This window comes from Eleutherodactylus coqui, chromosome 5 (genome assembly GCF_035609145.1).
Source record: "Eleutherodactylus coqui strain aEleCoq1 chromosome 5, aEleCoq1.hap1, whole genome shotgun sequence".
In the NCBI taxonomy this organism is placed as follows: Eukaryota; Metazoa; Chordata; class Amphibia; order Anura; family Eleutherodactylidae; genus Eleutherodactylus; species Eleutherodactylus coqui.
In genome coordinates this window covers 47364143-47378173 of record NC_089841.1, presented here as the reverse complement: position 1 = coordinate 47378173, position 14031 = coordinate 47364143, and the positions used below count along the sequence as shown (strand labels likewise).

The 14031-nt window shown below is 45.9% G+C and overlaps 1 protein-coding gene across 2 annotated transcripts in view; it reads left to right on the top strand.

Annotated features, from left to right (window-relative positions):
- Positions 1-14031, top strand: part of RAI14 (retinoic acid induced 14) — a 137743-nt gene that overhangs the window by 60518 nt on the left and 63194 nt on the right. For both annotated transcript variants that reach the window (XM_066602463.1, XM_066602462.1), the window contains exon 3: positions 10231-10361. In XM_066602463.1, coding sequence (XP_066458560.1) covers positions 10231-10361 — 131 coding nt within the window. The remainder of the gene's footprint in view (positions 1-10230; positions 10362-14031) is intronic.

Here is a 14031-nt window from a genome sequence, read left to right as displayed (position 1 = left end):
GATTGCATCAATATCTGTTAGTACAGTTGAGGAGGGACGGCAATATTCTCTTATCAGAATTAAATCTGCACATATGTTAATACCGTGATGAGCATTGATGTTCAAGTTTTTACATGAATCGGACTAGGCATGTGTTAGAACTGAGAATAACAGAAAAAAGGGCAACTGATGCAAATGTTTTATTACATACAGTCCTCCAATATGAAACTTTTAGCGCTGTTCAGTGCTTAAGAATAGGCTGGGACTTCCCGCTGGGAGAGGGGTAGAAGGAGCTGCCTCATTTACAGACAGGACTCTGAGCTATTCACATGGCAACCAAAGTGTCCAATACTGATACATAACGGTGGAAAGTACTGCAAGATCAAACATTTAGTGCTGACCAGTGTTTGAGATCAGGCTGGGACTTCCTGTTATAGGAAGGTAGGAAGAGCAGCTGCAATTACAGACTAGACTCTGAACTATTCATATGTTGGCCACACTGTCAGATACGTAACATTACAGAGTTCTCTCAAGATGTAACTTCAGATGTAAGGTTTTTGGTAGATGATTGGCAATCTAGCCTCTTGTCTTTTCTTATTTTGCTTCTCATTATTGAGGTGCCCACCAAATACGAGCACATTATTGGCTGGCTGGGAGTTTCCGCTGGGAGAGGGGTAGAAAGAGCAGCCTCATTTACAGACTGGATTCTGAGCGATTCATAAGGTGGCTACACTGAGTGATGTGGTACCGCTCCTCTTATGTTACTGGAACCCCCAGGAATAATCATCTAGAACTTTCCATAGTCTGACTGTTCTTTCAGTAAAGCAACGCCTTTTGTGAAAAGGGTCCATTGCCCCCCTTATCTCTTCACTGTACCCCCTCTGCACTGAGGAAGTTCTGGCATGTAATGGTGACAAAACATGCATGGGCATATTCAGTGGGGCTGCTAGAGATGGTCAAGTACAAGTGCTCAGCTATCTCCTGCAGCTGCATTAACCCTTTCCAATCCAATTTGTATCCTGGTTTTCCTAGAGGGCTTACTCTTTTTCTGCCATTTATACAATGGCGCTATATGCTAGCTAAAGCCAGTACTGCATGAGGTGACACATTGGATAGGCTCCAACAGCAGAGAGGCTGGCAATGTACAGTAAGAGAACCCCGACGGACGTCTTCCAACATCAGAGCTGTACAGCCTTAAATCATAATGTCTTCAGAGGTCAGACAGTAGATTGGAAAGGGTTAAAATGAACTGCACTGCCTGCGCTTGACTGGCCACCCCTTCATTCAAGCGGGTCGTCACTGTAGTGGGCACAATGAAGAAAAGAGGGGGGCGCTTGTTAATTGGATCAATGGATATCTTAGTGATGAGACATCCACTGATTTGCATCGGGGTAATCCGACAGGCATTTTTAAATACACATGTGAAAAAAATCACAGCATGTCCTATTTTTGTCCGTATTATGGACCGAAATAGCCCACTGAAGTCAATAGGATGGCGTAAATACACAGTGACTATGCATGGTACATGTGTCTCCATTGCTTATGTACACATGAAATCAACGGGGCCTATTTTGCTTTTCTTGAAAAACACAATGAATACATGCGCAAAAAATGCAGTATCCAGCGAATACGCACGGTTTTGGTCTAGGAAAACACTGCATGGTCCACAGACCGAAGTTGCATCCGCCCATGTGAATGAGCTCTTAATCGGTTAACTTTCAGAATAAAAAGTTATCCAATTTTCCAGTATATTTTCTGTATTCCTCGCTAACAGTTCTCAAGCTCTCTGCTTGCTGTCATTCAATAGAAACCTAATTGTTTATTTTCAAAGAAGAATAATCCCTCCTGCCTTGTGATGGGCACACGGGTATCAGAGCTGTGTAACATGCTGGGACCAGGACTGATTTTTCTATTAAGTGGCAACAAGCAGAGATCTTGAAAGTCAAGAACTGACACATATCACTGACCTGTCATTGTCCCTCTTACCACTACTGTCATATGCGATGCCCCCCCCAGGCAATCACAGCAGCAGGGGGCGGTGTGCGACTGCATAGCAAAGGTAGCATTGAGGCGCTCGTCCCGAGGTCTCCAGACATGAACACGGCCGTCATCCGTGCCCAAACTAAACCTGTATTCATCGCTGAAGACAACCCGGGTCCACTCCGTAGCATCCAGTTACGTTGTTCACAACACCACTGCAAACGGAGGCGATCGTGGGTGTCAAAGACAGTACATGTAATGGGCACCGTGAGACCAAATGTCCTTCAGCCAAGCGCCTGGAAACGGTTCCAACAGACACAGGGGTGTAACGATGGCACCTGGATGGCGGACAACTAAACCATTGGAGCTGCTCCTGCTTGTTGGATGATCAAACGCTCCTCTCTACTGGTGGTCTGTCGGGGGGTCCTGAGCCCGGTCACCTTGTGTGCCCTCACACATCCACTGGTCCCAACACCTCCTAACAGTCTGGTCAGACCCTCCTCTCTACTGGTGGTCTGTAGGGGGCTCCTGAGCTCAGTCACCTTGTGTGCCCTCATGCATCCACTGGTCCTAACACCTAACAGTCTGGTCAGACGCTCCTCTCTACTAGTGGTCTGTAGGGGGTCCTGAGCCCGGTCACCATGTGGGCCCTCACAGATCCACTGGTCCCAACACCTCCTAACAGTCTGGTCAGACGCTCCTCTCTACTAGTGGTCTGTAGGGGGTCCTGAGCCCGGTCATCTTGTGTGCCCCCACACATCCACTGGTCCTCCTAACAGTCTGGTCAGAACGGCCAGTGGGGGATAATTCATCGCTACGACCATCCAGCTTCTCACATCCCAATAATGCGCCCCTCTCAGATTCTGGTAACGGGGTGAAATCTCTTCTCTGCGTCGTAGAGGCGTCTAGTGGTCAACAAGCTCTACACAAGCTGTAGAAGAGGTCACCGCACACAAGGAGCCTCCGAGAGCCTCTTATAGGCCAAGGGGGGAACCACCTTTAGGGCCTCTGGTGACAAGACCGTTCATCTAATCACACCAACTGTAATCATTTGTATATGTGCCTGAGATGGAGCTGCAGGATGGGTTTTGCAGCAAGACGACAACTTCTTCTAGAGGCTCAATTGTTTTTGCCAAAGAGTGTGTATTGGAAAATTGTGAAGACTTTTCATCATACAAAAAATAACATTTGTTTGCGGAGGCCAGACTGTAGATACAATATGATCCGATTTGTACCGTAACACTTATGGAATAATGCCAGTCTACTGGGGGTAATAACTTTGCATCTCGTCTGGTTACACATTAATACCATAACTATTTGACCTGCCCGCCAGGCTTCTTGCAGCTATCGCCAGGAATTTTTTTCGGAACCCAGCAGGCCACTTGCAGGTAACCAGTCAGAGAATGTGGTTTTTTTCCCCCTCCTCGCATCTCCAGGGTCCCTTCTGTGGGGCATTAATTAGTATTGGAGCCTTGTTTATCATTGAGATAAAACCTCAGGCATATGTGAGGAATGTCAGCATGTGAGGACTAGACAAGACTCCCACCGGCCTCACCATGAAGGGTGACTGGTCACCGGGACAGAGGTCGCTTGGGACAAGGTGTGATCTTGCTTTTTTTTTTTTTTACAAGTTTGCCTTTGGTTTCCTACAGAACATCTGCAGAAGGACTACTTGGTTTCTGGAGCAGTTTAAAGGGGTCTCCTGATCACTGTTCCACCAGTAATTACATCCAACCTCAGACTGAATGCAGAAATTGTTCATTCTAGTGTACAGTAATTCCAAAAATTCCTCACATAGACTTGAATAGAGAGATCCATGAAGATCCGTATCCACCTCCCCATCTCCCTCTGTAGACATGACTGAGCTTAGAATAACCATTTAATATAAGTTAAATTGTGGAATTATTTAAAGGGATTGTCCGTGATACAGCTTTTTTATAAAACCTAGTCCCCCTTGTGAAAACATTCATAGAGCTCATACTCCCCCTTCGCTGCCCGTCTACCGATGGCGCCTCCTGGTCTCCCCCAGTGATTATCGTTTACAGACTGCAGGAAGGTATGAACTCTATGAGCTCTTTACTATGTTTTTCATATGGGGGTCCAAGTTTTATAAAGAAGCTGGATCTTGGACAACCCCTTTAAATAGTGCAAGATTGAAAACTTCCCTATTCGCAGAATAGTGGATAACTGTCTGTTCGGTGGGGTCCAACCGCAGTGACCCCCCCTGATCACAAGAATAGGGATGCTGTGCCATTCCATACGATTGGAGTGATGGCCTCGTATACGTGCTGCCACTCCAATCATCTGTGCCAAAGGGAAGCCAAGTACAGCACATGGCTATCCTCCATCTCCAGCAGTCCATAGAGATCAATGGAGTGGTAGCATGCATACTTAGCCGCTGCTTCATTCACATGGGGAGATATGGGAGCCCTGTTCTCATGACCTTGTAGCACCCATCAGTCAGACCCCACCAATCAGTTGTCCCCTATCTTTTGGATAAGGGCTAACTTTCAGTCTTCTGAAAACCTCCAGTAACGTCAAGTAGTCAGACGACCAAATAGTGAACAGTTGTTAGCAATGAGCGTGCAACAAACCGGCTGTAGGGAACTTCTGTTCCTGGTGGTTGTCTTTAGATCCCATCAACAAGCTAAAACTTCTTGTTTATGGCAGCGTCGGATGTATATGACGCAGCGTTAAGGGGCTTTTACACAGACTGATGTTCGGCAAGAACGGTCCTAGGAAGTACACTCTTTTGCCTACTCATTGGGTTGTATGAAGGTGCTGCCGATCATCCAACAAACCAGTGAACACTCATTAGTTTGGGGACCACATCTTTTATGCAGCACGAAAAATTCTTCTTGCTGGCGGCACATCTCATGTGAAGGAGGGATGTGCTGCTGACATTGATAATGTTCTATGGGGGACAAATGCTTGTTCGTTCCCTAATGGAATCTAGATTAGCCTGTGTAAAGGCCTGGTAGACAAGTCCCAATCTCGTTGAACCTCTCCTGTCATAGCCAGAGCCTTGATTAGTGTAAAAGTACCTTTAGGTTCAGTTCATATCTGTGTTGTGGCTTCTGTTCGGTTCCATATCAGTCATACAACAGGCCGCATTAACTTATAGGCAGAAAATTGATGCCTCCAGGACCAACATGGTAAACTTAAGATTCAAGCTTTCCTTTCATGGTCCCTCAAGGACCCTCTTGTTCAGTTAGAAGGACTAAAATGATATTGATTCCCACCCTTAGACCATTCGACAAATGGACTGTTTCTACTTTCGCCCATATGTAGGTGCTTCAGAGTAAAGATCAAAACGGCTCTACTGTTTGTTCATGCCACCACATGCCCAGGAGAGGAAACCCATATGGTGTTCGACCCTCACCTTCTAGAGGAAAATGGCATTTGTTATCTCATTTCTTAGTGTTGTGGCATGTGAGGAGAATGGTTCACTCAGGCTATGGTAAGGGCATGTGGTGGAAGGGGGGTCTGGCAGGATATGTGCCCTGCATATTGGATGCCAGGGGAAGTACAAGTGCCAGCCTTAGGTTATTGTTTTTGGCGCCCCCATGTGATAAACAAAAAACAATATATATTACACTGATAGGCAGTCTGGCTATATTCTGCTTTTGTAGCAAGACAGTAGCTTACCCACACCAGAACAGCTCAGGGAATAAATACTGTACCAGAACCAAGCTCATAACATACATACAGCATCAGAACCAACCTCAATATATAGATACAATGCCAGAACCAAGGTCATAGCATAAATACAGCACCAGAATCAGAATCTTTTCATCAAGTGAAGGAAAGCTTAGCTCTGACTGTACTTTAGGTAAAAGAGTAGTGCTCAATCTCCATGGGCACCATAACTGCCCTCTGTGGTACATATACTAATAATGGGATCCCATTCATGTTTGTCACTGGGTTAAAGGGTGAGAATTGTATCCGTAAAGGAATTGTCCAGCTGCAAACTCTTGATAGGCCTATCCACAGGATAGGCCATCAGTAGCAGATCAGTGGGGGTCTGCTGCCCGGAATCCTTAACGGCTATCTGTTGTCTGGGTCGATGGCCAGACAGTGGCCACCGCAGTGAGAAGACAGCCATCTGCTTCTTGCACGAGCGCACCAACCCGGAAACACCTGATCGATGGAGGTCCAGGGCAGCAGAGCCCAATCAGTCTATTGATGGCATATCCTGCAGGGAGGTGCATAAACAAAGTGCAACTGGCCAACCCCTTTAATGCCAAGTTTGGTCATCTTGGGCCATTTAGACTTCCCCCAATTGACACACACTTTTGAAGTGGTTGTACATGGCTGCTTTTTCCCAAATATAGCACCAAATTTCACAGCATCGGCTCCATTAAAGTGAGTTGGGCTAAGCTGTAGTACCACACACACCCTGTGACAGGTGTGGTGCTGATTCTGCAAGAAAGCAGCCAGCTTTTTCCAATCCTGTACAACGTCCTTTAACGCTGCCTGCCAAGGATTGAGATGATATTGTATTTGTATTAACAAATCTATGCATGAATGTGGTTACCCCATTATGGGCTCAGACGTCTGGAATTCGCCCATTGACTGCTATGATATTGTTAATGATCATGGCTGGCGTGTTATTGCTAAATATGGTGTATGGCCCTAAACCAGCCTCTGCCACAGGTATGTCCGGAAACATCTGAGCAAATGGATAATTGCTTCCATCCTGAATTCTGGTGCGGCCCAGCCCTTGGAATCGCTTCAGTCATTAATAACGTACCTCAAATAAACTTTCTGCAGAAGGAAACCTGGAAATAATTTGCATACAAGTTTCCCAAACCAAGAAAAAATTGCTAGACTCTTATTGGCAGAAACCACACAAGTCGGATCCTGTGGACGGTGCGGGATAATAGAGATGTAGAAGGCTCCATTTTACACACAGCTGTTTTAAAGCTGTTCTGGTTTCCGGAAGTTCCAGCTACTGGTTTTTGTTATTTCTTTTATAAAAAGTTTCCGCCCTGATTGAGTCGTGTCCCTTAAAGGGAAAGTATGATATTTAAATCAGGTTTTAGGAGCTGTTTTTATTTATTTTTTTATTACTAACCACAAAAAAAAAAGAAATATTGTGAAATATTGCAGTTTTCACACTGGCCACTAGAGCAGACAGTTGTCTGAAAATTTCTGTTGGCAGCAGCTCACTTGTCAGCTTTGCTGTGTAGTCTGTGACAGAGTTAGCAGAGTCTCATCATGATGAGCAACTGCCTGTTTACAGTGATTGGAGGCCTTCAGGCTGGTACTACCTCTATTCACTGTGTGATAATCATTTATGTCTAAAGCACAAGAACGATCGTTGCTGGAACGCCCTGTCAGGTATTTACGCCCGACAGGCCATCCCACTTCCGGTTTGCCCACCTCCATTGAATGAGCAACGATTGTTCCTGTGTAAAAGCACAGGAATGTTCATCGTTGGGACCGCCCTCCATTCACTGTTATGGGGCCCTTATGGACAGCTCTTTTGTACTGCTGGGGGCCTAGATAAGGCAGAATAGTGACACCATAAACTATACACAGAGATCCCTTGTTACTACCTGGTACCTGTCTGTGGGAGGGGCCGTACTCCATCACTTCTGGGAGGCGGTGATAATCTATGATATTTCCTCATCAATGGCTTTTTAGTCTTTGCAGTTGCCATATAGCGCACACCCTGCTGTACGGTCTATGCCGTCTGTACAGGAACCATGTTTTTCTCATGCTTTACAACCCCCTGCCAGGGATTGAGATGGTAATGCATTTCCATTAATACACCTATGAATGTGGTTACCCCAATAGGGTCCCGACATCTGGATTCCACATTGCTCCTAAGATAGTGACAGCCACAGTTCACTATTAGAGTGACAGCCACAGTGCCTTCATAACTGAGACCGCCACAGAGCCCCATAATAGTGACTGCTGTGGTGTCTCCATAACGGGGACAGCCTCAGTGACTGTGACACGGTGCTTCATAATAGTAACCGCCACCGTGTCCCTAAAATAGTGGCAGCCACAGTGACCACATAGCGATGACATCCACACTGCGCCACAAGGGTATGTTCACATGGCGGTATTTTGTGCATAAATTCGATCTCTAACATCTACTGCAAAATCTGTGTGGAATCCAACATGGAAACCGCATTTCTGCATCAAGAAGTGACATGTCACTGCCTGACTCGGAAATGCCTTTTTTAAAATTTTGCTTTGAAGTTCTGCACGCAGATTTTACCCATTAACCCTTTGCAATCCAATTTTGGATTCAGGGTTTTCTAGGGGTTTTTCTCTTTCTGCCATTATACAATAGCGCCATATGCTGGCTACAGCCAGTACTGTGGTATGGGAGATGCTGGAGAGGCCCCTGACAACACAGCAGCCAGTAATATACAGTAAGAATACCCTGCCGGATGTCTTACGACATCGGAGCTGTACAGCCTTCAATCAGAATGTCTTTAGACGTCAGACAGTGGATTGGAAAGGGTTAACAGGGCGAAATCCACATGTGGATCCATGGCAGAAACTGCGGCAGAAAGATGCAGATTATTCCGCAGTTTCTAGAGGCGGAATTAACACTAAAAACTCTGCGATGAATTCCGCCATGTGAACATATAGTTACAGCCCGAGGGCTCCTAAAATAGGGACAGCTACAGTGCCCCATAACAGGGACAACCACAATGTCCCCATAACAGTGATGACCATAGTGCTCCCAAATTTGGGTCATCCATGGTGTCCGCAGTGACGGCAGCAGTGGCCCATTTAGGGTGTGTTCACACTGTCAGTTATTGCATCTCTTTAGCGCTCTCTGACTTTGTGAATTTATGCCGCAGTCTATGTGACACAGATTTTTTTCACATGCAGACATGAAATACACATGTGGAGAAAAAAAAGTGGCATGTCACTTGTTTACACGGATTCTACGCCAAATCACATGCTGAATTTACCATTGAAAAGGGTGAAATCCATGTGCAGATCTTCAGGTTACAAGTGCATATCTAGATTTGGAGACAGAAAGGATCAACCGCACTTGTGTGAATCATTAGGCCTCCAGATGACTTGATGTTTTGGTCCCCCCAGTAGTCACATCTCAGGCAGATATACAAATGATTACAGCTGAGGCCCTAAAAGTGGTTCCCCCCTTGGCCTATAAGAGGCTCTTGGAGGCTACTTGTGTGTAGTGACCTCTTCTTCCGCTTGTGTACAGTTTTGCTGTGGAGCTGCACACTGCCCCCTGCTGGTGTGATAGCCTGGGGGGCCATCGCATACGATCGTTGGTCCCCTCTGGTAGTGGTATGAGGGACAATGACAGCTCAGGGATATGTTCAGGACATCCTGCAGCCACATGTGTTCCTCTCATGGCGGCTTCCAAGAGGCATCCAGTAGGCACAGGGGGTCACAAGAGCCCCCACAACATTGTCACACTTCCGTGGCTGCCCGGTTGCCAGATTTATCACCAATAGAACATGTATTGGATTATTTGGGACACCAGAGGCTCAGTTACAGCAAATGTGGAGCGATGTGCCACAGGATACCATACAGAACCTGTATACCTCCATGCCCGCCTGTATCACATGTTGTATCCAAGGTAGAGGCAACCCAACAGGGTACTAGAGCCTCCATGCCCGTCTGTATATCATCTTGTATCCAAGCTAGAGGCAGTACAACAGGGTACTAGAACCTCCATGCCCGCCCGTATCACATCTTGCATCCAAGCTAGAGGCGGTACAACAGGGTACTAGAGCCTGCCTACAAGGGGTCAGTTCTCCACAATAAATGATGCTTCTGCTCTGATATTGTAATGACTTATATCATTGTTACAATCACGCAGAGAAAGTTTCATCCATCCAACTCCTTCTAGGGGAGGGATGGTACTCATACATAATATATACACACTTTGCGGTAATCACATCAGTCTTGACATCCGATGTCGATGATTCCTCGTATCCGGATGTGTCTGCATTTACACAGCCATTATACTGGAGGAGCTTTGGAATTAATGGAGACTTTGACTTGTAGATAGGTGAGGGTTGGCAGTGTCAGCACATACCAGGACCCTCTCAGGAGACCTCAGTCTTCACGTCTGGAGCGTTCCTTCTGTACGGTCCTCTGCCTTCCTCGCAGTGATGTAGAGCGGATCTGTGCACCAGCCTCATTGCAGCAGATCTCGCCTTTGTTATGGGGATTTGTATGGGATATCAGGTATTTGCAGCCTTGTATATAATATGTGCATTATATGCCTTGTGCTAATTGTTCTGTATCAATCTTCTCTTGTAGACTAATGAGTGGAATAAGAATGACGAGCGTCTGCTACAAGCCGTGGACCATGGGGAACTGGACAAAGTGTCAACCATTCTGGGGAAGAAGGGGGTGGTGGCCACCAAACTGGACAGTGAGGGAAAGTCAGCGTAAGTCTCCTCGACTGCTTTACTTACTATTTTATGTCAATGGATCAATCTCACAGCAGTGTACCCTGCTTGTTCATAATCTACACAGAGTATGCTTCCGTGATTTGTCTTTTAGGAATAGTAATTATTACACCCGGCACTGTACTGTGATGATATGTAAGGGAAACTTACTGCCCCTCTGCATTTTAGAAGCGCAGCTAAGTGACTCCACCAGCAGAATAGTGAGTGCAGCTCTGGAGTATAATACAGGATGTAACTCCAGATCAGTACAGGATAAGTAATGTATGTACACAGTGACTCCACCAGCAGAATAGTGAGTGCAGCTCTGGAGTATAATACAGGATGTAACTCAGGATCAGTACAGGATAAGTAATGTAAGTACACAGTGACTCCACCAGCAGAATAGTGAGTGCATCTCTGAAGTATAATACAGGATGTAGCTCAGGATTAGTACAGTATAAATAATGTAAGTACACAGTGACTCCACCAGCAGAATAGTGAGTGCAGCTCTGAAGTATAATACAGGATGTAACTCAGGATCAGTGCAGGATAAGTAATGTATGTACACAGTGACTCCACCAGCAGAATAGTGAGTGCAGCTCTGGAGTATAATAAAAGATTATACTCAGGATCAGTACAGGATAAGTAATGTAAGTACACAGTGACTCCACCAGCAGAATAGTGAGTGCAGCTCTGGAGTATAATACAGGATATAACTCAGGATCAGTACAGGATAAGTAATGTATGTACACAGTGACTCCACCAGCAGAATAGTGAGTGCAGCTGTGGAGTATAATACAAGATGTAACTCAGGATCAGTACAGGATAGGAATTATAATATATTTATAAAGTGACGCAACTTTAGAACATACACAGTACACAGTATGTTTAAAATTACCGGTATTTGCACTAGATAACTGGGGTCTGTGAACTCTTCATACCTGCATCCTTGCTGGGGTTGTGATATGTAGCACCTATCTGTCTGCCATTAGAGGAACTAGTGCTGGTTGCAGTGTATTAGATCAGGCCAATGCCATGCAAGTGCCTATGAGGGTTCATATGAACAGGATGTAGCAACCAGAGTGTAGATTTTTTACAAATGGTTGTTAGGCAATACATCAAATCTGAGGTTTTCAGCTCCAAGCCAAGTTGGCCGTGAGCTGAGTGCACAGATCGGGCCAGGAGGTCTTACTGCCAGATTAAACAGATTTTTGCAAAAATTTAAATTTAGACGGGAACATTTTAGAATTTCGATATATAGGACTAGTAAGTAAGTTAGTTCCAGTGTTTAGAGCAAAGTGTGATTGTGTTTCCAACGCTGCAATATGTCCTCTTAAAGGGGTTGTCCTGTTTAAGATAATAAAGTTTCCTTTAATTAAATATGTGTTCGCTGGTGGTCTCTATCCCACTCCCCCATCTGGAACTCACGATCAACAGAACGAAGACTGAAAAGTCTCAAAATACAGCACTGGTAAATTTATTTGAAGTATCCTGCCTCTCACTGTGCCCCTCCAACCAGTGGGAAGCACCCCAATGACTTACCTGAGACTATCAAACATGTTCTGGGAAGGTACTGATTTTTCTTATGGAAATCCAGTTAGGTGGCAGTATTGAGAAAATGTATTGGAAGTAGTTCTCCTGTAAAAGGAAGAAAACTGTCTCTCTAGTGCCACCTATAGGTTGCTGACCTGTAAGTCAATGTCCAGCACTTTAAGGCTTCCTGCACACGGATGGATTCCGCAGCAGATCCAGCCCATAGCATGCTATGAGAAAACGCAATTTCCTGCCTAGGAGCAGAAATCGATTGCAAATTTCCGCGGGGGAGAAATCGTAGCATGCTGCGATTTTTGTGCGGGCCACGCACGGCCAGCTTCCATTGAAGTCAATGGAAGCCGTCCGTGCTGCGGCCATTCTGCAATCATCATTGCAGAATGACCACAGGAGCTGTGTCACCACCATAGCGACGGCGCGGCGTCCTCTCAACTGCGCATGTGCCAACCAGCGCTCCAGCTGGCACATTCTCAGCTGAGGAGGCCGCGTCATTGCCATAGTGACAATGCAGCGTCCTCTGTACTGCGCAAGTGTCGGTTGGCACAATCGCAGCAGAGGAGAAAACCGGTGGAGCAGGAATCCCGCATGCAGGGTCCGACCCGCTCGTGTGTAGGCGGCCTAAAGTGCATTGAAACATGACTTCTGCACTGTAGACAGATGTTTTGGGATTGTTACTCTGACTAGGGTTCTGGTTGGCTGTGTGAGATGCCTCATCCTAGTTCAGTCCCATGCCTTGGAGAGATGCCATTCAGAGCCACTTTAGCCATAGGGCAAAGGGTGCATCTGCACTGGACCCCTGGCAGCGGCACCACTTTCATCTGTATCTGTGTCATCAAGGCTTGTATACAGCTGAGGGTCTTCACATCTGTGTCAGAAGTTCCGTCTGGAGTCTCCAGTGCAGATCCATCAGTAAATTCCCCCCTTCCCACACACACACACAATGTATAAGTCTTGAGATCGGGCTGTTTAGCTCACAGAGCATTGTCTACACTGGATACAATTGTATTTACACACATTTCTACGTTCAGAGGTCACATGTCTGCATGTACCTGAATAATCACTGTAGCCAATCACTTGTCTCAGTAACATTGAGGCCACTGATTGGCTGCAGCAGTCATTTGCTTAAACAGGAAATAATGAAAAAAGTTTGGTACCAAAAAGTGACTCCTGGACTGAAAGTGAGCGAAGCCTCATGAGGGTGCAGCCTGATGGCTTAGGAGAGCATACCTTTTAATTTTTAAGCTACAAAAAAGTTGAGCGTTTAAGGGGAGGGGCTACACAGGGGGAGGGGCAGTGGTGTTGGTGAAGGAGGGCTGTTTCAATACCTGTGCACAGGGCCCACTAGGGTATTGAACCCACCCTGATGCCTCTATTGCCACTAATAATGTGCTCCATGTCTCGGTGAAGATACCGACCCGTTGGCGTTTTGCATTGGTAGAGTAGATTTACTATTACACAAAGTCGCCTTTGTTCCTGTTTTTCCTTCAGACGCCTCATGTACAGTGAGCAAAAAGTGGAATTCCTAGCATGTGTCTTACAAATGTAACGCGGGGCCGTGGTTTGGATAGAACTGCTGTTACCTGGGGTGTTCTACTCTGCGCCAGATTACAGGAATGTAATATTGGCCATGATGAATTCATGTGTATGTAAGACGGACGGCTCAGGCTCACGGCGCTGTCCAAGAGCTCTGTGTGCAGACATAGCTGACAAGAACATGCTGCAATCACTGCTAAGAGGTGCATCCAGCATTAGGGACCCACCGCCCTGCCCTGTCCCCACCATTCCTCCCTCTTGGTTGCTAATGTTATATGTTCACTGTATGGCAGTGCTACTTGGCTCTTTCCCTGAGTTCAGATGTATTATAGGGCAAGTTCTACAACTTTCTAATATATTTTGTTTCAATTTTTAACCATTTTCAAGATATATTTTTTACTGTCAGTGAATGAGAACATTGTTGTTTCCATTCAGTGACAGTAACCCTCTACATAGCTAGTCCTGCTTTCAGCTGAGAAGTGGATACAATTGTATCCAGTGTAGACAATGCTCTGTGAGCTAAACTGCCCAGACTCCAGATTGATACATTGTACATAGCTAGTCCTGCTCTCAGCTGACATGTAAA